Source organism: Egretta garzetta, unplaced genomic scaffold, assembly GCF_000687185.1.
Source record: "Egretta garzetta isolate BGI_Z169 unplaced genomic scaffold, ASM68718v1 scaffold769, whole genome shotgun sequence".
NCBI classification, from domain to species: domain Eukaryota; kingdom Metazoa; phylum Chordata; class Aves; order Pelecaniformes; family Ardeidae; genus Egretta; species Egretta garzetta.
The window spans coordinates 345,179-370,309 of NW_009260831.1; the positions used below are offsets into that span (position 1 = coordinate 345,179).

Sequence of the window (25,131 nt, forward strand, 5' to 3'; positions counted from 1 at the left end):
CTGTCAATCATCCATTGTCAAAAGATAAATGGATGACATAAAATATTCCGTTGGTGCTGTCCCACAGCTGGGGAAGAATTTACCAGCAGACTTTGGTATTATAAATGAGACATAACTAATTAATGAACTGGGTCATCTGTTGTATACACACCAGCTCAGGGAAGTGTTTCTGTAAGGCAGGAGAAAGTGTAGCTAAAGATGATTTGTAATCCCAATGTCTTCTTAAAGCATCCTAAATAATAGTCATTGATATCAACATAAATTACAGCTATTACATACTTCATTTTTTTTATGGTACATAATTAGATAATTCTCCAAAGAACCTTTTATCACATGTATTTTAATTAATTAACATTAAATGTCGTTAGCCGTCAGCTCTGTTTGATCAAAGACAGATAAGTTGTAGCAAGATTCTGAGAAATAACATCCTATTTACTAATTATATTATTGATTTTATGGTCTGAAGAATCCTAATTATATGTGATACAAACTGGACCTAGCTAAGCCTGCTGGGGGTACTTTGAACATGAATAGTTCCTGGCAGTTCTGAGCATCTCGCTTGCATAAATCACTGCTGGGCCTGGTTGTGCATCTGTTTTCAAAGGTGATGTTTTAATGGACTTTGAAATCTGAAAAAGTGCATTCTGTGTGGCTCCACATGAAAGAGGAAAGAGATTTGGGATTTTTGACTCCTGATTTTAATCATTCTGAAAAGATTTTAGATCTGTAGGCGGATACATTTGAACAGTGGAAGTAATATGGCATAGTTGGTTTTAATTAGTAGGCCAGCCTAATACAAAATTTCCCATAGGTCCCTTTGACTTTTTTTTTTTTTAAAAATAGTTTTTAGTACTTTCTTCAAAGTTAATGATAGATTCAGACTTTCAAAATTTTAATTTCATATGAAGGCAAAAACTGAAAAAAAAAAGTCACAAGGTGAATATTTGATTAGAACAAATGAGGATCTGAGAAACAGGAACAACCTCAGATGTGTCTTATGTAAGTGCAGTGCTTTCATAGAAAAATGAAAAGGAATTTAGATCAATGACATAATTATGAAATGTTATTCTTATCCTTAATTGCTTCTCCTTAAGACCATGAAAAGCCTGGTTTTTAAAGTATGTGTCTGTGTGTGCAATTAGCCTATTCACTTGCATGAAATTTCAATTTACTCTCAATTCATGATAATAAGGTGATACTTTCCTAGTAAATATTTTGTTTAAATTGTAAAGTGTGAACATCTTTTAGAGCTAAACTGATACGCATATTTCCAGCTGGCCTTTTTGTGCCTGTTTTCATTGAGATGGTGTAAGGTCTGAAGGGGATATTTTGACCAAATCCTTCTGAGAAGGCGCTTAAAGATAGATAAAATACTCTGTCAGAGTCAATATTTTTTTTTTTTTTTAAAATGTGTCTGAAAAATGAGAATTGTTTACTGTAATTTTAACAAATCAACTTCCAATTTTCAAATTTTGACTGCTCTGGTTCCCACCTACTCATTCCTACTCCCACCTGATGTTTGACTTGCTGGTTAGCAAATCAAAGCATTGAAACAGTCTGAAAAAAGGGATGTCTGGGCTGGTGGGTGGGCTCCAGGTTTAAACAAATAAACAAGCAAGCAAAAGACATCACATCTCCATACCTCGTTTGTACCTGTTGCCTACTACAGCATAGGGTGAGGGCATTTTATTCCTCAGTAGGTGAGACTGGACAGCATAAGTTATGAAAAATAACTAAAATCCAGTTAGTCATTACGTTGTGCATTTACGTAAATTTTTCTTCCATGAATGACAGTCAGAAATGGGACGTTGGGAAGAAGGAATTGTTCCATTCTACCAGTGGTAAGGACAGCTCAGAGCGTACACATGGCCCTTGGTTGACAAGAGTGCTTGGTACACAACACTGCTTTGTTCTGCTTGTTTCTTCAGTGCTCTTATTGCTGTGACACCTGAGACCTAAACTCTTGGTTCCTGCTCTTGGGCTGCAAGACTAGCTTTCTTCTCCTCCTTCCTATCAGAGACACTTTTTGAAACGAGTAGTGAAGTAAGAATACCTTAAGACAGAACAAGCTAAGTAATTTCCAAGGTGCAGAGCATAAGGCCAAAAGTCTAGACACTGTTTTGACTTGCAGCCCACCCTCCTAGAGGGATTCAGAACAGGGCAGCAATGACAAGCCTGGAAGCAAGGGTATTGTAGGGAAATTCAAGCTTTGCGTTCCATCTTTATGTGGAAGAAAGCCAGTACATCTTCTTGTCCTCTTGGTAGAAAATCCAAAGAATATTGCAAGGTGTTTTACCAACACAGTCCTGAAGTATCAGTGAAAGGAGCAATTTAGTTATTTGAATAGTCCAGGGTATAAAACAGTAATTGATTATTTATTCAAATATTTTTGTGCTGTATTTATGTATTTATCCTTGTGGCTGGCTATTGTTTAATTGGACAGCAGTTACTCTGTCCCAGGCTCATACATATTTGTTAAACATCTTCAACTTTGTATGCCACAGGTATGACAGTAGTAAATCATATGAAGTGTTGGTTTAGTAAGAGATAAGCAATAGTTTAGAGATGGACTTAGTTAAGCTGGAGTTTAAACAATTAGAGGTGCAATCACCTGAAGTGAGTTTTGGAAAAGGAAAGTGGAAAGGGGCTGTTGATCTTGGGAAGAAGTCCCTACACAATTTTAAATGGGGTTATTCAGAGTGGGTTTTGGACAACAGTGTGTAAGATAACAAGACCAAGAAGATGATGAGAAGGTCAGGAAAATGTCTGAGGAGGGAAATGGGACTCACAGCGTGTACCTAAAGAACTGGGGCAGACAGAAGGAGGTGAACAGTCTGTGGGGAGCTTAGAAGACCTTAATTAACGCTCTGCTCTGGAAGGGGACCACGATTAGCTCATGCTTACAAATGTAAGTTTTCCACAAGTTTGCTGCTGACCAATACAGGAGTCTTAAAACTTATGCTTTCTTTACTGTGCTGAAGATTGTATTTGAGAGGACAGGAGAGGAAAATGGGGAACTTGCTTGTTTCCTGCCAGCCATTACCTTGTGTGCCTGTTTTGTGGAGAGGAGGACTTCTGCTGTGTGTGGTTCTGTTTAGTAGGATACACGTAAGTGGTATTTGCACAGATAATTTTAACACAGGGTAAGCTGCATTAATCTTATGTTACACTCAGTTAAAAAATGTAGGAGCAACTTTTAAGCTCAAATTCTTATGCCTCTGCAGAGGGGTTAATAAAGCACTTGCAGGGAAGTGTTCTTGTCCATCTGAGTGCTATGGAGAGGGCTCAGTAAGGGGACTTAGCAGATGGTACGAGTATGATGTTAATGAAAGAAGAATATAGAGAGAAAACTGTACTTGTCTTAACCTGTGGAAAAAAACCTTAATTAGTACATCTGTACAGTGATGGAAGTCAATCCCTAAAATTACCCCGTAACCTCTCTCTCTCTCACAATTTTCATTAACCTTTTTTCTCAAAGTAGTTAACTAAGTTTTCAGTGCCAAATTTAGGAGGAGGGGGAAGAGGAAGCCAAGGTAGCTGCATGCACCAGTTATTCAGATCTGGTTTTGTCCATAGTGATTTTTCTAGCTACTGTTTTTCTGCCAGAAAGAAAATACTAGCTCTAACCTGAGTAGCTCCAATGCCATCTGTATCTGATGACTGAGCTGGTAGATCCAAATTCTCTCCAGATACAAATTGGCAGTGAACTCAGTGGAGTTCAGCCATTTACACCAGTAGAGACTTTGGCCCTTACATCTTCTTTGCCTTCATTCTACCTAAGATACTTGTCTGTAGCTCCTCGGTTCTTTGTGGGTTTGCTCTGTCTGATGTATTTATGAATGTTCCTCTCGGCTTTATGACAGATATTTTGCACAGCGCCCTGTTACTGTAAGCCATGTGCTTTTATTCTTAATGAACAATTTCCTGGAAAAAAAATAATAAAGAAATAAACAATAGATAAAGTAGGTCATGGAGACAGCAGAGTCAAGAGCTTTGCATAGTGATGTAAAATTAAATAAGGCTGGGGTCATGTTCTCATTTATCTCTCCAGTTATTGCTCTAACAGTGTCTGTGATGGTTCCTGGAAAGGTGAGGATGTTTTGGGAGACTGTTTGGATCTGCCGGGAATTTTGGCTACAGTCTCCTCTTCTCTCTGCTCTGCCCAGAGGAGAAAACAGGCACAGAAGTGTAAGACCTGGATGTTATGAAAGAGGATTTGCAGATGCTGCTGTTGCCTGTCTCAGCCTGTTGAGACCCATCTTAGTGAAGGGGCAGTTGGTTACTGCTCTGTAGCTGAATGAAGACTGTTCATGGTGCCTGTCCTTGGTTACATAGTTTGAAGGTTTACAGTCAGTGGCAGGTGGTCAAGAAATGCAAGTCTTAGTTTAGATTGCAGAGGGATTTTACTTCTTGGAGTGCTATATACTCCTGAGGCCCGCAGTTATGGATGGTTACGAAGCAGTAATTCTGCAGCATGTCTGCTTGTAGCAGTGACCAGCAGTAATTGCAAAGACCTTGTTCACACACCATGACATTCTCCATGGCATCAGTTTTCTCTCCTAGAGAAGGACAGATCTGTTCAGCCTGTTTTCCATGTTGGATGCCTAAACCTAAAAGCTTATAGCCATTTCTAGGCACCTAAGTAACTGGCCTGATTCTCAGATAGATGATTTGTGCACACTGTGAAAATCAGACAAATGACGTGGACTCCTAACTTCAGGCTTTTGGCTTTGATATGATTGAACCAAATACTATTCCTCCAGTATTGATAGTGTTCCAGATAGGCCCTGTAAGAAGCACAGGAAAGCACAAAGGACTATTGCAGCTTCTGAGGAAACCTCTCATATTTCAAGTAAAATTGGCAATTTTTAAGTGGCCGCTCTAATTCTTAAGCCATTAGAAATGTAAAAATTGATTTAACATTTATCTTACATTTAGCAGACATTCATAGAAAAAGTGATGTTCTGTATGGGCCGGTCAATGTTTTTAATAGCTATGAAGTTAAAAAATTTTAGATTAAGATTTCAAGAGGCTGAGAGGGAAATTGAATGCAGGAAGAGAACTTCTGAGTGCTGTTGTAACAGAGAATGCCAGGGAGGATAAAGCGCTGGGAAAACCCAGGGGAGAACAGATAAAGATACATGCTGTTGGACCAGTGGGGTTAGTAAAGGTATAGATGCAGAGGAAGCAAACGTTATTTCCTTACTGTCTTATGAAGAAACTGAAGATAAAAAGCTTTGCCCTGCCCTGCAGCATTTCTTGAAAATACATGTTTAATTTCAGTGTTCATTTTATTCCAGTGTTCGGTTTCATTTTATTTGGATTACTATCTTCAAAGTTCAAGGCATTCACCAACTTTCAAGCCAAATTGGAAAAACTGAATCTGGATTCTCAGTGCAGCTCCAAGGATTGCAAATCAGCCTTCTCCCATAAATGCTGCACTGTTTCTGGAAAAGAAGAGACGGGTCTTTAAATGAAATATGAGATGTAGCATTGGGATGTGATAGTACTGCTGTAGAACAACAGCCATCAATCTGTGTTACTTAATTTGTCCCTGGCTCAGCTGTTCACTGTACTTGGGACTTTTTTGCTGTTTGTTTCATTTTATTTTCCTCTGAGATAAATGAAGACAAAAAGAAGGGGCCAATTGTTCTTGACAAATAGAAGTAATTTTTAAAATATAACCATAAAGGATATTCTACATTTTCAAACAGTGCTTTTTTTGCCTGACTTTCACAGCACTTTCACAGAATCATACTTAATTTATTTCACTGCAAATATGTTGAACATCCTTATATTTCATTGCTTGTTGTTCCCATTTTCAGATCAACTTCACATGTACTCTTTAAAAGCTGTAAAAAAAATTCTGTTGGAATAAATGCATGAGTTTTTTTAGCTAAATACTTAAAACATATTATTCCTCATCTGGGCATGCCTGTAACACGTAGGTTGCTTTATTTATCCTGGGTGTTCTGGGGATACAAGGTCTTTGTTGGTCTAAGTGTCTAAGGAAGCATATGTTGCAATTGTTTGACATCTTGAACATGAATTAGGTGGGTGGCTATATGTAAGCGAGCTAACTTGAGTTCTCAGGAGATCAGCTTTTTGATGTGTGTCAGCTTACTTTCTCTTCTGAAGTAATGTATGTGAGGGAATATCTGAAATATGCATGGGATAGTGAATATAAATATACTGTTAAATCAGTAGAGAATGTGTCTCCCCACGCAATTTCAGCAGCTTTAGGATTCCACTATGCAAAAAGCCTGGGATTGGTCCGCTTACGGCAGTGGTCAGATGGCGAGATCAGGGTAGGAGGGTTAAGCAGGCAAATGCATGGAGTGGCTCTTTCTGACTTTCCTTGTTTACTGCGTTTTAACTGAGAGGGTTCAGAGATGACTGCTTGCAGGAGGTAGTCTTCTGTTGAAATACTGCAGGGTACACGGATTTTGCCTTCGAAGCTTGCCAACGCCAACTTGCTCATGGCAGAAAGTGCCAGTGGAACATCAGCCATCTCTTTGTCCTAACTGGCAGGGCTTGGAAGATGAGTTCAGGGCTTAGGTGCTACAGGGAACACTAGCATTTCAGTGGACTTGAGTTTGGATGAGTAGCTTAAAGGGCCAAATGTTCAAAGGGCTGGCTTCCAATTTTACGCTGGTAGTTGAGTACAAGTACAAAAATATGGGCAGAAAATCACAGATAATTTTTTTTATTTTTTTTTTTTTTCCAAGCTGACCTTTCTGAAAAGGAGCCAGCAATTATCTGGATTTGGGCACTGTTACAGCAATGTTTTTAGGTGTTGTTAATGTAATATTTTCATTATATTTCTGCTGGACTATTGATTAACTATTCAGTTATTTAAGAAAAAGACACTTAGTATTGTAATGAATAATAGCTTTTTGGATCAGTACTTGTGCTTTGCATAAGTGTGCATGGATACTGAGTTTGTGTAAGTACTGATAAAATAAGAGTTTCTACATTTCTTTGTGTGTTGATGTTGATCTCCTACAGTGGATGGATAGTACCAAATGTGTTCATACACTGACATTCAGTATCTAATCACTTTTCAGTTTGTAATACGCTTATTCTTAAAGCACCTGGCAGGTGGGTCAGTCCTCTCCCCCTGTTTTCTGTGGAAGAAACCGAGACTTTGAGAATTTGTATGTCCTAAAATTCACTTGAAGTTTCAAAGCCTGGTATTGTATGGTGGTTAGGTGCCTCTGAAGGGTCAGAGCTAGCCTACAGAAAATACTAAATGCAGAACTTGGGTGGAATTTGAGCTACCTCAGTCTAGCCCTCATGCCTTGGACAGTATGATATAAACACAGGTCCTCTCAATCCTAGACACATACACCAGCCTTTGTCTTGATAAAAGTATTTCATCACCCATAACTAAACAAATTGCCTAGATTGCTTGCCTGGTGGCACGTTTCTGTGGTACTTTGACCCCGTTTTCATTTGAGAGCACTGAAGAAACAATCCTGAGTTTCCAAAAATAACACTTGATAGATTGAAAAGTACGTATTTTGTTATTTATTCCTGCTTTGCTCTAGCCAAGCTCCCAATGACTCCAGTGGAAGTCAGCTTTATAAGAGTGCTTAGCATTGAAGCAAACCTTCAGACTGCGTAAGATATCCATGGAGTTATAATAATGATCAGTGTAGCAATTGCAACTCACAGTGATCTATTATAGAGCTTAGAAACTTAAAGCAACTTAAGAAATTTGGATGTTAGGTTCCCATTAAAATCAGCTCCCCCCCCCACACACACACACACTTGGAAAACTGAGCAAGTATGGGTCAAGGAACATTGGGGAGAGTCATGAGGGCACTCTAGCAGTTAGCACCCCAGTGCATTTATCCAGACTTTTAAGAGAGAGCCTCTAAAATTGCATCTTGGGAAATGGAATTTGTTCCTTTCTTTGTACTGAACAGCACCTACCTCACTGAATGATGTAGCAGAGGTGGCTGCTGCTAACAGTAAGCCAACCGGACTCAAGATGCAGCTTTTCATACTTTCCTTGATGACTTCCCCATAAACTGTGAAAAACTCTAAACTTTGCTTTTATTCTTCTATTTCCAAAGTCATGTTAATTACAGAAAATACCATAGAATTGTTTACAGTGAATTCTGGGAATGAAACAAATTAAATTCAGGTATGAACTATGGTTGAGCAGTAGAGGAGCATGGTCAACTTTCACAGAGAGCATAGCATAGTTTTATCCTGAAAAATTAAGGTTCCTGCTTACGTTTATTGGCATTACCCTTATGGCTGGAAGGACAAAGTTGGGACAAGCTTGTCTGCATTGTATGAACTCAAGTGTTAGGTAAGAAAGATCCCAGTTGTGTACATGTTGTCTGTCTGTTCCTAGCTTGTGCCACTGCTGGGATTGGCCTCTTCAAGGAACTGAACTGTACAGCCTGGTCCTGTGCTGTGAGTCGTCACAGGATACTGAGAAGGAAACCTGCTGAAAGTCAAAAGCAGTTGTGCTGTCCTGGTAGCTCTGTTTCTCCACTTGTCTGTGTCCCCTCCAGGTGACAGGAGACTTGTGTCTGGAAATGGCATTGGGGATATTTGTGAACAGTCATGACTTCGCTATCTACTCCAAGTATTTCCAGCTATTGAACTGCCTTCTTGAAATCACAGGCAGAGATGCACACAAACCTTACAGAAAGCAGTGCTTAAGGAGACTGTGGAAAAGCTGAATATATGACTGACAGCATGGGTTTTGTAGCACAAATTATAGACCAGTTATTTTGCCCTGCATGTAAGGGATAATAATTTGCCCTCAGTACAATGACTCCTAGAGGCTTAAGTAGACCTGTTAACTGAAATAGCAGCTTTTCTTAACAGAGACAGCTTCTTGCCTACTGTCTTCCCGCATTAATCGTGTAAGATGTCAGTAGAGGGAATCCAGCAACCCAGTGCGTAGTCTGGTGTTTCTGCTAGTTCTTCTATCACTTGAATTTTTCTGGGCTCAAATGATAAGAATCTCATTGTCAGTGCTTTTGTATTCAGTACCTGATTTTTCCTGGAAGTGTTTATCTGTTTAAAACAGCTTTAAATTTTCATTAAAAACAAAACAAAACCACAACCTGTCAATGGCAATACTTCGACTGGTCATGGCGACAATTTTTAGAGGTGACTACTGAGTTTGAGTGGCTTAATTCTTGACTTGGCTGCCCAGATTAAAACAACCTGTTTCTTAGCATGCATTCTGAGCTCTGCATATTATTCAGCCCTTTCATGGTATCTTGAGTTATTAATCATAAATGGAGGCATCCAAAAAATCCTGATCAGTTTTGAAACTCGTGGCCTCATTTAGCTTTCATAACAGCTTGTTTCTAACAAAATCTGATGTAGAGCCAAATGAAGTGTGTGTTTAAATGGTCCCTTGCCTAAACTATCATGAAAATTTCAGATGGGATGAGAAGAAAAAAAGCAGAGGGCAGCTTGTTGGAAGCTTGCTACTACTTAGAGACTAAAATAGTGTAATCAGCAAACACTCAGTCACTTTAATGCTTCTTCAGTGAAATCCAACTTTTTGTTTTCTGGCTTAACTATTCTCTTGCATTTTCCTTAATCGCTCGCATATGCGTACTGGAATACTTTTTAATTCTGATGCACCTAGATTTTCCTATTTGGTAGAAACTACAATTAAGAGCAGAATTGGAGAACCTCTTGATCAATATAATACATTTATGAAGAATCAACATGGCTTTGTAAAGGCTTTCATATATTGTTAAAGCTCTTTAAAGTATACATATAGATGCAGAAGATTCAGTTAGATTTGAAGAAGGCTTTTGCAAGGTCTTCCATCAGACTTCCTGAAAGAAACGGAACTTTCTTCTTGGGATATAACAGAAGTCTATTTGTAAACAAAATGTTGTTTGTATGATAGAAAATGATAAGATACAAAGTCTGAGAATCAATGATTGATTTTTAACAAAGGAGCAAGGAGGTGTCAAATGAAATTGAGGAGGGAGACAGGAAAACAAAGGAAGTAGTTCCTATAGTACATGGCTAAGATGTGAGACCATCACAGGATGTTGTTGACACTAAAATTTAAATTTTAACGGATCTAAAACAGTTAGAAAAAATATTGGAATAGAATCCATTGAATGCTATTAAAGACAAAGATACCACTTGTGGCTGAGGAAGTCACAAAGTTGCAAACTGCTGGAGGCTGGAAGGGGATAGTGGCCTTTGGTCTGATATAGCACAATTACCTTATGATATGTAATTATTTAGAATGGTTTATCTCATTTCTGTCTTAATTTGTTCCCACTCCCCCAAATACGCTTTCTTTGACCCAATATGTTTTCATTTTTCTGATTGATCACTCACAGGGCCAAGCAACTTCCGAAGAGCTTTCTTCTGCTATCCTATTAATGTGCTGTGTGTCTTTATGTGCTGATAGTCTGCAAAACCAGAACCCATTAGGAATTTTTAGCACTCTGAGGTAAGACTTTAACATGGCTCTTTGTTAAATGCATTGCATGGAAGTTTGTGCGAAAAATTCAGGCCAGGTTAACTGACTGCATATACATTTAGACATCTAAAGGAATGAACTTCAAAACTATATAAGGATTTAAGAATATTGCATGCTAGTGAAAGACAGTTTTGTAAATGTTTTCCCTAATTACAGCTGGGCACGAAATTATCTTTTTGACTGGTTCTGAACTCATTTCATCCCAAATTGAGACAAAAGTGTTCAGTTTAGAACTTTGTCAGGGACTGGAAATTCTGTTTGAATTTCATGTCAAAACCATGTTATGAAATATTTTATGACAGAAATGTCAAAATGAAATGTTTCACTACTTCTGCCCCTGAACAGAAAATTCTCTAATGGTCATTTTTAGTTAAATTTTCTAGTCTGTCAGCCAAGGAAGCAGAGGAGAAATCTGTGGTTTTGTTGTTGTTTTTCTTTTTTCTCTCAGCCACTGAAAGTGTACACTAGTCCTCTTTCACAAGAATATTACCAAAGCCAGGTCCTCAACACCTAGGGAAAGCTTTAGAGGATATTTGTTTCACCAAGCAAGGATTCTTTGGGGTCTTATTTTCTTTGCATGTATGTCCCAATCTTGTGGGGTACTGTTGTCCTCAGCTTGTGCTGTATAAACTGCAAAAGAGAGTAGCAACCAGCTTCTGTCCACGCTCTCATGTACTTCATCCAATTTAAATTATCATCTCCATCTTCTGCTCTCTTTGCAAACTCCAGCACAGTTTCCTCAACAAAGGTTTTTGTAAAGAGAATCCACAGACAAATAAATCAATGACTTGCCACCTAGTAGTTTTTCTGTAGCTAAGATTTGGGGCTTAACAGCAAAAGCGTGTCTCATTTCTTTTGTGATGGAACCAGTGACCTGTATCCATGTTGCAGGTGAAGTACTGAAATTTATTCACAAAGGAGGGAGCAAGGTATGTGGGAATGGCTTAATGAGTAACAGATACCTAACCTAATCAGTTATAATTAACAGAGTGTGAGACACTTATGAAAAATCACCAGGTTGTAGTTTGGATTGAAAGACCCCCTTTCTTGCCAAATTGTACCTAAATTGACTTCTTTCACTCCTGAAAAGAAAAATCAGGCCTGGAGAGACAAAAAGTTAGAGTCCATTTAGGGATTGCACAGAGGACCCCTGTGTCATTTATTTTCTCGTTAAGCTCAAAAGGCGGCCTGTCCTCGGGAGAGTGGCAGCGGCAGACACTAGAAATGTTTATACGAATTGGCTATACTTTTCATGAAGTTACAGGCATCGTCCCCCTGAAAGACTGATGCTGCCTCCTTGGTGAAGATGTTCCAAATGTTAAATGCAATGCAGGAAAGTAGTATATATTATGCTGAGCAATAAAAGCTGAAAAAAACCCCATGTTAGATGTCATTACGGGATTCTTTTTTGATGTTGGTTTTTAATATATGTGCTCCTATTTTTAGTGTTTTATTCTGAATCTTGTAATAGCAACCATTCCATTTTGGTATGAGGTCTTTTCTATTAACAGTGATCAAAGTGAAATATTTCACTTGAGTTAGAAAAAGAGACACTTGAGATGAATGAGGTTCTGCTGTATTTGGAGAGTTGGATGCTTCTGATGTGCGATCTGACGTATAAAGTTATAAATTAATTGCACAAACCAGCTAATTTATAAACAAATAATAAAATACCATTATCATTAAAAGCCTAGAACATAATTTTGAACCTCTTCAAATTTATTGTAAACAAATATTCTGTGTGCTGTTAAGGCTTATAAATAATTCCTTTGGTGTTCATTTGGTTTAAAAACTAAACTGATACATTGTTTTCTTAAGAACAAATTGAGATCTCTGAGAACTACAGAATTCAAATAGAAGGCTGCTTTAGTTAATGAGAAAAGGCTCATTCTCTTTAGGTTGAAGACAGGCTGTCTTTCTGCCTTTAACTCATTTAGGGATAAAGCCGGGCTCTTGATGTTCTCAAGCAGTTAAACTGAGCACAGAACTATGTTTTGATTTAAATCCCCCTCTCTTAAGGACTGTATCTCCTTAAGCAGTTTTGCCATGCTCTTGCTTTGACCGTTTCTGTTGACTAGAAGCAGTCCTGTGTGTTCAGTGTTGCTGTGTACCAAAGGAATGAACAAAGGGGGTAAATTGCAACCTATAAATACAGTGCTCGGTAGAACTTGTCCCCTGTAATTTGGTATTATTCAAATGGTAGCTAGCATAATATGTTAAACGCATCTTTGTTAAAAGGCTGTCTGTCATTTTGTTGGGCCTCATACTTGGTAGCTCACATCTATTGGCACATGTTAAGTTAAAAGAAAGCTCAATTCTACTCTCAAACAAGCTCTCAGTTTTTGAACATTAGGCTTGTTGGACTTTTGTCCCATGAGCACTTGCAGGTCAGCCACTCAAGACACTTTTCCTCCGTGGAGAAGTAGTGTCTAGGACAAGTGTAGCAAATGTCTTTTCAATAAACAGAACTCTTTCGCATGTCCTTTTCTCGTCAGCCCTCTTAATTTCCAGAGTAAGCTTTTGCATTGTTGCCATGGGACTTTGAAACAGCCCGCAGGTAGAGAATGGTCACTCATAGACTTAAATCCATTTCACGAGGAACATTAACATTAAATCATGTTAATTAACATTAATATGACTTACATGGCTTAAGACCTATCTTGGGTTTAGCAGAGCTCTAGGAATAATTTAAAAGATGAGCTATTACTCCCATTGGGATCTTGACTTCGAATCCACTAAAGGCAATGGGTGTCCTTGAACTAGCTTAGAAGGCTTTGAATCAGGAGGTAATTTCAGATCAGCTTTCCTGGCTATCCCTCTGCTGTTCATTCTGCTTTGTGATGACTTCTTTATGCTGGGCTGTATATCAGTGCCAAGCAGAGCAAACCCCTTAACATCCCTTTTGCTGTTCTGGACATGAGGCAATGAGCCATGTGTTTTTTAGATGATCATATGAAGATTCATTCTATTTTTAGGGCAATCTTGTTGCCAGGAATAATTTACGGGACTTTTTATTTTAACGATGGATTATGTGACAATGTAAATGCCTGAAATAGATATTTAAAAATATTTTTTACCGACTTAACGTTTAACAGATTAACACCTCTGGTGCAGTTACATTTAAAAGCAGCTTTGTATTTCCTATCTATTTTGTATTTTTGACTGATGACATTGGGGACCTCTAGGCAAACACCACGACTTTGGTTTCAAAGCCCCATATGAGAAATAAGTAGGTATAAGTCAGTAGTACGTTTAATAGATGAACTGTAAAATGATGAAGAGACCAAACCTAATGAATTTTATACAATCCATTTCCAACTTCAATGCAAATATTTTTATTTCATGTTTAGTGTTCTGCATAACGTGACCCAATACCCAAGACGTTGACCTCTGTCATTCTAAACGATCACCCTATCTAAGAGTTGAAAAGTTAATTGATTTTCCTTCAGTCATGTAATAAACATATGTCTCAAGTCTAGCCTACTATATTGACACATGTAAAACCCCCTTAAATATATCAAAGGGGGTATTTGGGTATTCTGTTTGCCTGTAGGTTGATGGGAGAATAGGTTGCTTTAATACCTCAGTTATTTGTTTCGTTGGTCCAGCCAGCCATAAAAATGATCAGTATCAGAAACATTCTTTGGGAGAAACATTGGGGCTATCAATATTTTGGGTAGCTTAATCATCAAATTCGTCAGTTTTAGTAAGTTTAAACATATAAATTCCTTTTAGAATGCATTTTTAAAAAAATTTTACTGTTTAGTTGACTGCTTTTTCAAGTATTTCAGTTTGTAAATAACTCCACAGTATTTGGATTTGCACAAAAGCAAGGAGGAGAAGGCCAAAAAGGATGGGGTTTTTTTTCAAAATTGTCTTTAATGGCTATGCTTTCTTTTCTTTATCTAGATACAACAATGGTGGCACATATGCTGTTCAGGTGGATTCTAAAAGGGCTTATTCTGACTTTTGTGCTCAAAACTACTCTGTCCCTAAACCCAGATGATCCAAATGTTTGTAGTCATTGGGAAAGGTAATGTATAACATACCAATTATTTTTTTTTTTACTAGCTGTTTCAGATTTTTACATTTAAAAGGCTAAATAAGAGCCATCATTTGCTAAATATCACCCTGTCTGACAAAAGAATGTGGATTTGCATGACAGGAATAGCAGTTCTGAGTGCCTTTGAGGATTTGGATCATCCCAAAGAACTGGATCTAAAGCTAGGGCTATAGACTGCAGAGCTCTGTGTTACCTGTCTGCTCAGCTGTACTTTGGAAAGCTCCTCCATAGTTTCAGCTAGAGGACTACACAGGTGTATTTTTATTTATCACAGAGGGACCTAGAGAAATGGTGGCCTTGTTCTGTCTTGCTGTTTTCTGGTTGTTGTCAAGCAAGGCTGTTAGAGACTTAGACTAACTTTTAAGCCCTTCCTGCAGCAACATACAGGCTTATTCTGTATGGCCTGAACTTTGTGGCCGTATCTGCCAAATTCATGTCAGCATCAAAGAGTATCTGCATGAAAGCACTGAGAATTAAAGGCCCTGGTAATTCTGTTCCCTCTATTGTTACAGTGTCCTTGTCCTAAAAGTGGATCTGTGCAAGACAGTTCTTACGAGTACATAGGAACCTGCTAGCTTTGATAGGGTTCACATTCACGCAGGGTCTGTTTGCAGAGGCCAAAGTTCCTGTACTCTTAAGGTTAACTTGCTAAATTTCCTGTTCTTTTCTGTGGTATAGTTCCACACAAATATGAATTATTGTACACCTTAGCAAAGTAAACCCCTGAACAAGAGCAAAAATGGAAACATACTTTAATGGCATTTTGTTTTGATTTTAGAGGCCTTAATTAGAGAACTAACTGTTTGTAGGTAATGCAGCTGCAAAGCAAAGACTGTACAGGAATAGGATTTTGCAGTCTGCATTGTGAGGTGAAGTGCATTCAGAGCACAGGAATAAAATATTGATTTTGTCTGAAGAAAGTCAGCAACCTAGAGACCCAATCAAGGAGAAACAAAAATTAAATACCAAAATTGATTGGTTGTACTGACCAAGATGACTTTGTTACTTAGATGTTAATAAATCAAAGGGAAAAGATTGTTAGGGCAATTGCTGGATAACTAACGGGATCATAAAATAGTAATCAAGATTTGTGAGTGTTACTGTTTTACATTAATAATGAGCAATGTAAATATTTTACATTTTGGTATTAGTAGAAGTAAAAACATTATTGTCAAACCCAGCAAATTGTGATAGAGGGCAAAAGCAACATCTAGTAGAATCTTGGCTTGTCTAGAAGGGGCATGACAAGCAGGGCAGTAATAGTCCAATCTTCGATTTCAAGCCAATCAGACCCTCAAGCAAATATTTTGGTATTCCCTTATGGGTGCAGTCTCACAGGGCTTAATCACATCAGCAGTCCTGTTGATGAGAAGGAAATCACTTTGATGATTAAGACAATCAATATAATGAATGACTTGGAGGATCAAATTCCTGGGTCTTGACCCTGCCTAGAATGATTTCGGTGTCATTCTCCGGAGATATTGTAGATCTGATAAAGTAGAGCTCGTTTCCAGATCAGAACCTGAGATTATGAGTCTCTTAAGCAGTGCACAGACTTACTGTAGGGCAAAGCAATGTTCTAAAATGACTGACACAACAAGTCAATGAGATTTGTGTTCCTATACCATGTGAGAGGCTCAGAGATTTTCAATATAAACATAGTAATGAATACAGTACCTGTTGAACGAATAAGTAGTGTTTGGGGAAGGAGATTGCTGATTTCTTAGTGTTGTTGGAGCTCTGTGATTTCTGATCAATTTGCCCAGTTTTTGTTTATATCCAGTCATTTGTACAAATGGAGGTAATCCCATTCTAACTGTTTGTCAGTGTTCCAAATCTAGATACTGGTTAACTCACGTTACAATTTTCAGATAGTTCTGAGGTTATTTCTGCTACAAATTAAAAGCAGAAAAATAAACGCTCTTCAACCTTTTACAAATGATCCTATTTGATTGGTGCACCCAATATTTGAAGTAATGATGCTGCTTCATCATAAAATGAAGTGTGAACATCCCATCATGCTGGCAAAATGCAGCAATGCTACGTTAATATGAGCTCTTATGAGCATTGTGGAATACAAACAAAAATGAACAGTCCTAGGCAGGAAGGCAACAAAGACATTTTAAAAACATGGTGCTTTCCTCTCTTTTGCCCTATCAAGTTAACCAAATGCCCTTTTCTCCTTCTAAACTACCATGAATTTCAGTTAGATTTGTTTCTTTTCCAGAAGGGAATGGTTTATTACTCAGACTAAAATCTCTGCCTATTTCAGTTATGGAACCCAAGTTAGAAGCAGTTCCAAAATTTTCAGGAAGAGCCCTGGTTGAAGGAAGCCCTTTTCTGGTTTTCCGTAATGCCCAAGGTTTCGAAGACTATTGATTTAATTCTTTGTCATGTTGGAGGTAGATCAGTAGCATATACAGGGAACTGAAGCTTTTCATGTTGCAACACACACCCTTTCACTTTCTTTGTTTACTCCTAGCTACGCTGTGACGGTACAGGAATCTTATGCTCATCCTTTTGATCAGATCTATTATACAAGATGTACTGACATACTGAACTGGTTCAAGTGCACTAGACATAGGTAAGAGCTGATGCCCAGATATTTTAGTTTTATTTTCCCTTTTTACGTCTTCAACTTTTATTTATCTGAATTTTTGGGGTACTGTAATATAGATGTGTATGGAAAGATGTATTTTAGTACAATCATAGAATCGTTTAGGTTGGAAAAGACCTTTAAGATCACCAAGCCCAAGTGTTCCCCTAACCCTGCCATTCTACCACGAAACCGTGTCCCTAACCACCTCCTCTATCCGTCTTTTAAATACCTCCAGGGATGGGGACTCAACCACTTCCCTGGGCAGCCTGTTCCAGTGCTTGAATAGCCAGGGTGTTTGGTGTTCTAGGGCGTTGATTGAAGTAGAGAGATTTTTGCATGAAATTTGAGTGAGACCAGCAGTAGTCAGTCTCTTAAGGGGCCATTCAGGAGTACGTATGCTTGGCGTTCACCCCACTGTGCAATCAGAAGTTTTTATTATGGGACCAAACATGCCCAATTATTCTTTCCAAGTGATCAGTGCATGTCCAGGTTTATGGTAGGAAGTCCCTGCAGCTCCTAAATCTTGAAGAATCAGGCTCTTGAGGGTTAGTGATAGTTATAAATGGATCCCATAAGTACTACCGCCAAATCTGTATTGAAAATCAGGTAAAATGAGGATGGGTCCATTTCTAGCACTGAATGAAAGCTGATACTAAACACGTAATTTTTCCCAGGCTGCAAGATATCATGGTTATATTCATTCTAATTCCAAGTAGAAAAGTATCCTAATAAACATCTACTAAAATTTGCAATCTTTTAAGGGGGTTTTAGCAAGCTACTTGGTACCTTAACTTTCACGCATTCAGTAGCAAAGAGGTTGCTCAGCACCACCCCAGTCTGATTGTGGGGTTTTGCTTTTTAGCTTGTGTGTAACAATGTATGGAACTGAACAGAGATGCAGAGCTTTCTGGAATGTTGTAAGCTTGGACTGCAGTAGAGTAAATTCAATCAGTTTATCTAACATGAGGGACAATAGATTTTGTTCAATTTATGTAATTTCAAATAAAGTAACATGAACAAAGCTGTTATGAAGTGTTTGCTGTTAAATATTCTCTGTTAAATACTCCTTTTCTAATGTGGTACCATTCCTAATGCTATGAATAGGTCTAGAAAAGCTACACAATGCTTAACACCTTTTAATTTCTGTGCACTACAGATTCTGGTGGGAAGAACATGCTTTAAATGCTGAACTGGGACTATAATGTCATTTTGCAAGGCATTAATGCCTTGGAAGGGTTAGCAAGTAGGAAGATACCACTTGGGGTTAACTTCACATTTTGTGCATCGAGAGCAGTTTCCATTGCAGTAATTTCTTGTGTAGCATACCGGCACAGTGGTCTCCGTAGAAGATTCTGTTCATCCCATTGATGATAGCTGACCTTGCTGATATGCAGAAATGAATCGTTTATTCTTGAAGAAACTCCTTGCCCTTGCTTTAGGACTGGGGAAATGTTTTAAGATAGCAGTCCTAGAAGGACTACAGTGATTGACTGTCATGAGCACTGTGTTTATAATACAAGTTATATTTCAAGTTTCAAAACAAGTATTGATTTTTTTTTCATTGTGGCTTTTAATATCAAAGGCTTTCGTGCATTTTAAAATAATTATTGAATGCTATCCTTACTATAATTTAACACAAATATAATTCCAACAGTAAGCATGGATTTTCAATATTGTCAAATGGCTTTCTGTCTTGCAATTTAGAATAAGTTATAAAACAGCATATCGAAGAGGACTAAGAACGATGTATCGGCGAAGATCTCAGTGCTGCCCTGGATATTACGAAAGTGGAGACTACTGTATACGTATGTACAGAGCTTTGATTCAGATGTAACAATTAAAAGTAATTTTTGGAGGAGCTATAGACAAATTAAAGATGTATTGCAGTAGTAATATTAGGGGCTGATTTTCAGAACTGCTCAGAACCTTCAGGTCCCACTGATTTCAGTCAGAATTTTAGATACAGAACACTTCAGATCGTTTCAGGTATACGCATTTCAAGCACCTAAGTAAAATTTTGCCGAAACCACTGGGGAGGGAGTTAATCAAGTTCCTGAGTACTTTCTTTGAATCCCCTTACTTTGGGGAGTAATTTATGCAAGTATGCACTAACATTAAAAGAATTAGAGGAACTGAGAACACTCTTAGGAATGAACTGTTACATAGTATAAGAAGCAGCCTGAAGTTTCTACCTCTTAACTTTGAAAGTTCTTACTTCAGGTAAGAACAGTTAAAAATCTCATTGTGTTTCACATGGTTCCTGTCCATTTTTTTGCTCTTTTTAAAGCTTTGCAAATGTCAGAAAAACGTTGTCCTAATTGCACCCTATAAGCTCGGGAGTGTGTTAGGTCAGACTGAGGGGTGCAAAAAGTGAAATGGATCTTTCAGCAACACCTAAGAGCTTTGTTGATTAAACATGTCCTGTACATTAATGTCACGTGTTTTCAGTGTTGCAGCTTTCTGAGACAGAATGCATTTGCTACACTTTGTTCAAAAGGAGAGCGGAGCTCGGGATCTCTTGTCTACATCTTGTTAGATGGGATTATGACACAAGAGAAGCACAGGGAGGTTTTGATCAGCATCAGAATCCAAATTTTATTGACAGGCCGAGAATGCCATAGAATAATTTAAATGTGGAAATAATACAATTATCCTGCTAGCTTAAATATCTTGACAGAGTGCTTTAAAGCTATTTCTATCTAGTTCCGTTGGTGTTTTTAAAGAGTACCTATGTTGTACTTATGTTGTAACATATGAGCACCTCAAAAACATGAGTGGACCCTAATCTCATTTTAAATGACCTTTATGCCAACAGTTACTTTAGAGGGGCTTTGGACTGTGAAAAATTACCGGCCCTTTGAGATAATGCATTAGAATTAGCCGTATTTTAGAGAGAGTAATAATTTGATCTTTCAAAGTGTGGAGTGCTGTTACTCAAGTCCTGAAAAACATTTAATGGAACCTATTGTCTTTGTTAAAATCCTTCCTATGTTAAGTATATACTTACCTTTACATTTCTCAAGTGTTGATATCACTTCAGCAGTTGTCCTACATACATTTATTACCAACTTGAATTCTGTGGCGCAAAATCCTGTCTGGCACAGAACATATTTATTTTAATTTTTCTCTCTGCAATCTATTGATTTTATTTTTTATTTTTTAATTGCCATACTGGTTGCAACAAGAAGAGATCTCTGCAGACTTTCTGATTCTTTGAGGATATTAACATTTATTTTGAAGTGCTTTTTTGTTTGTATTAATACTCAAGAGTTCTGCTGCTGCCAGGCACGTTTTTTTCTTTATATTATGGAAAAAGAACAGCATGTGACATCTGCCAAAGTTTTGCCAATGCAGAACAGATAGCAGGTATCTGGTCAGACCAGGACTTTCATGTCTGACACACTGCAGATAATACTTACGTTTTCCCTGTTGTTTACATGTGCAAGAGGCAGGTTCTTATATTTCATTATCTGCATGGTCATAAATGCAAAGTGCATGCCTCAGAGACACTTTCTATCTATCCTGCTCCCTGGGAGATCTGAGCAGCAAGTGCAGCTGAGAGAGAAATGTAAAGGAAGTTGTTCTCCATCATGATTGATTTGAAATGCTTGGGCTTATTGTTTTGATACCACAAGTAGCCACGCAGCAAAAAACAACCTCAACCTCATAGAAACTCTCTGACCCTGCAACCGAAGTTTGAAGGCTCAATATTTAGCTAATGTGATCCTTTCCATGTCAGCCCTTTTGCTTCTAACACATCAAGCCCTGGGCCCATTAGTTTTGTTTTGTTTTGTTTTTCCACAATACGTTCCTGTGCCAACAAGCAAATTCTCCCATTCATCATTCTTTGCGGTCAGCAGTGAATTCTATTTGCATTCCTGGTGGCACGTCCATGCTTTTGCCTCTTTCCTTAACCTTCTCTTTCCTGTTTCTTTCTTTTCTTTAAAATGGTATTTTCTGCTCTTTCCTAACAAGGTAGTCCAGTACTCCTGTCCCACATTCCTCTAGACGTGTTCAGTGCCTGCTGCTTTAATGGCAGCTGCTAGAAGAGAGAGGTCAGGAGACACCATCAAAAACATTCCACTTGCCCATGCTGTCGTAGGGCAGCATGGTTCGGAGACGAGCGTGCTTCCGCTAAGCCCCACTGACATGAAGGGAAGGAAGCTCCAGCCCTGCAGAGAAGGCTCTCCCCGCTCAGCCAGCCCTTTAAAATCTATTCCATTAGCAATCATGGAAGCCACTACAACATGGGGAGGAGAGACTACATCCCGCAGTGAGTCTGATGATCAAAAGAAAGTTTGATTAAAAAACAGTGTGTAGATTAAAGGCTAATTGGTTCTTCTTTCATTAATAGCAGTCTTTATTTCTTGCAAAAGTTAAATAGCTTTGTAATTAACAGTGACATGTTTATACTAGAGAAGGCTGAGTTTAGATCTCTATTAATGACTGTTTCTTGGATTTTAAAGCAGGAGTGAAGGCTTTCAGCTACTGTTTTGATCTTTTCCCTTCTCATTTACTATTTTTTAAAGGAATGTCAGATACATGTTTTTATCTTTGTCCTCCTGTTGGGACTTACTAAATGGATTAGGTCTAATAAAATCCACCCTCAGTTCTAAATAATCAGGTCGACCCAGAGCTGCTTGCTCTGCTGCTCTTTCTCTTGTGTCTTTTTTGCCTTTTTGAGATCTATGTATGCTACTGCCCCATCAGATGTGGAATTCAGGCACAAGGTCAAATAATTTAAACTGTTGACTGGTAAGTTATACATCTGGCCAGCCTATTAGTACCTAGGCTAAGCAGTTTTGGGGTATGAAATTGCCTTTGTGCCTATAAAGGGCTTGGAATATTTTTGGGTGGTAATGGTATTCAAAAAATACCACCTGAAAAATGCTGCAAATGCACATCTGCATTTTTTTTCCATTGACATCTTAGAAATGGTTGCTACCATTCTGGTCATTTTGCAAAATGATTCCCCTTCTCTGAATGTTCTTATACATGACATAGCTTTTCACTGAGCTGTCCCTGAAAACAAACAGCATAGTCTGGGTAGTAAATCAGAGCAACTATGATTTACTATACTTTGTATGCTAAGGTAAGCTTTTGGCAAAGCAAATGCATAAACTGCAGAAAATCTTTTTTTAAAACAACCACAGGGTTCAACTGCCCTTCAAGGTTTTCGTGAAGATGTTTTAAAATTATATTGCCTAGATTAGTATCTGTAGTAGATAAAGCACCTCTGAATACTTTGCTGCTCAAAAAAAAAAAAAAAAAAAAAAGAAAAGGAATATTGCATGCCTCTATCGTGATTTTTATCCTTTGAGTAGATGGTAATTGAATGCTTCCCTTTAAGAATATGTCAGGTGGAAAAATTCCCTGTGTACTAAATGGATACCTTTTTGTCTGAGAGACCAATGCTTTGTTCAGTCTGTCCATTTTAATCTTATTCTTGTACTACAGATTTATATAAAAGAGATGTTTCTGCTAGGTAGCAAAGGGTCAGAGACTGAAGCATGAGAGAAAAAGAAGATGGGGCTGCAAGCGGCATCTACTTACATCTGACTTTTTGGCAGAAAAAAACAACCATGAAAGACAAAGTTGGGAATTCACCTTTTCCTCATAGATTGAGATATTTTAGCTTTTAACAATTTTATTTTTCGCTCTCATACCTTACATTCTTTTTGTGATGTATAAATCTATGCAATGTGACAGGATGTAATAATGACAGGATTAATGATTTAACAGTCTTATTTGCTGCCATTTATTTGTCATTCAAATCTGCGAAAATTCAGTAGAGTTATAGATTGACCATTTCATGGTTCTTTCCTTTCTTGGCCAAGACATTATTGATCTCAGATTGTTTCTCAACATTCAGCGTTCCACATTACAATTGCCACAACCATCATCAGGGCTGCTTGACTTTGACAAATCTTTTTATAGAGAAACTCTTGGTCTCACTGGTTGAATCTCAGTTTGTCACCTGGAGTGGTAGTTCCCCCAGAAGTTAGGGACATTATTGTATTTGCATTTAGTTGTTTACCCATCTTTTCAGCTAGCCTATGTCTGACACCTTTAATGAATTTCAAAACAAAATGAGGAATGTTCTTTTAATAGCTGACTTGGTGAAATGATGCAAATTTGGGACCCAGTTCTTTTCAGGATTTTAAATAATGTTTCATAAATGCTGTAACTCCAATAGGCATGCCACCTTCATGGTATGATGTATGCTTTTATATTGTAGCAATATGAACATTCATACCTCAGGATTGCACTCAGATTTACAAGGCTGCATGTCTAGTGTAGTTTTTGTAATCTTTGAAAAGGCTGCCTTATTGGAGCCATATGGCTAGATTGTTAAACATCTGTACCATAGGAGTGACAATTCCAAAGCTTCCTGCCATCTGGGTGAATTACAATACTTGCAGTTCAATGCATATGTTACAACAACACGCCGACACCATGGTAGAGTGTTCTTATGATGAAAAGAAAAATAATAGCTTGTGTGATCAGTGCAAAAGTTGTACACTCTTAGAAAATGTTGAATCAGCAGCTTAAACTTCCTGAATATTCATAATGTTTTTTCATATGTCAGATTTGTTGATTATTTTCATTTTATAAGGCAGTAGCTCATTAACATTTTAGAAGAAATGTTGTCCCCCTGCTTCTCACCTCAATGTTAAATTCCTCATGGTGAGCGTTCCTGTAACTTGAAAATATATTGTTTGAAAACTGCTGGACTTAGGAAATATATTTTTCTTATCTTTATAGACACACATTAAAGCAGGTGCTAGTGCTTTCTGTAAGAGCCTTACTGTTACATTATTCAAGTACGGCATTCTGTACATCAATAATGCAACATAAATTAAGGGAAACGATATAGCAGTACATAGATACTGTGTATCAAGGGACATTCTTTTTCTCTTTCTGATTTGGGATGTATGAGTGCAAGAAAATGGTGTGGAAGGCCATTCTGTATATAGGGTTATTCATTATAGAGTTGAAATGACAGTAGGAGACACTTTGAAATTTGTCCTTTTATATGCGTTTGAGATGACTCCATATGTCTCTTTCCAGTGAAGAACATGGGGAAAACAATTTGGGTCCCGTGTTCCTATCTGGGGGGAAACTTGCACAGGAATTAAGAAATTCTGCTTCTAGTAGGAGCAGTAGCAGTCACAGTCTTGGTAACAGCAGCGACACACTTAGCACTGTGTGATGACTGGAAGGAATCCCTCTTTTCTATTGAACGAGCAGGTGGCTTGCTAGGAAAGCAACAGTAAGAGCATGCAACAGAACCGGTTATCTGCATTCAACTTTTGCTACCGTACTGCAGAGTGTAATCTAAGAGCCATACACCAATGCCTAACACCATTTTACAGAACACAGTGGAGCAGGCCACAGCTCTGCAAAGAGTTGGAGGCCTTTGCTTATTCATTCTGAGCATCTTGGGAGGCAGGTGTATGTGGATAGGAAGAGGGAGACCAGCTTTATAAGTAGGTCAGATGTGGCATAGATGAAGACACTGGGTTACTATTTAGCCTAAAGATAATGGAGAGACCTCTTTGGGAAGGTGAAAAAATCAATTCTCTTCTCCCATCCATCATTTTATATTTGCAGTCAGCTTCTGGATGCTGATGGATTTGCAAAGATGCTGGTGGGGAGTAATAATGAAATAAGGGAAGGACTTCTGGAAGAAATGCAGTAGAAGGAGAAACAAAGTGTTCATACAAAGGAATGAGAATAGCATAAAGGCAGAAAGGAGGGTATGCTGAAGCTATATAATGTCTCAAGGGACTTAATAAATATCAGAGGAAAAATTATGCAGTCATTATAGTTAGAAAAAGATTTAGACTGTTGCTAGTGTAGCAGTAAAAAAGCTTTTCTGGCTGCTTTAGGCAATCTCAGTTGGATCAGTATAAAAGAATACTGGGAATGTAGACACAGAAGGAGGCACAGGATCCAGAGCTACTCATAGTATTCATG

The 25,131-nt window shown here is 38.1% G+C and overlaps 1 protein-coding gene across 1 annotated transcript in view; it reads left to right on the top strand.

The window, feature by feature from the left end:
* The first annotated feature begins 18,880 nt into the window (after positions 1 to 18,880).
* The window catches only part of MEGF11 (multiple EGF like domains 11), a 192,980-nt gene continuing 186,729 nt past the window's right edge, over positions 18,881 to 25,131 (top strand). The window contains exon 1 of the mRNA XM_035902339.1: positions 18,881 to 18,956. Coding sequence (XP_035758232.1) covers positions 18,896 to 18,956 — 61 coding nt within the window. The 5' untranslated portion in view covers positions 18,881 to 18,895. The remainder of the gene's footprint in view (positions 18,957 to 25,131) is intronic.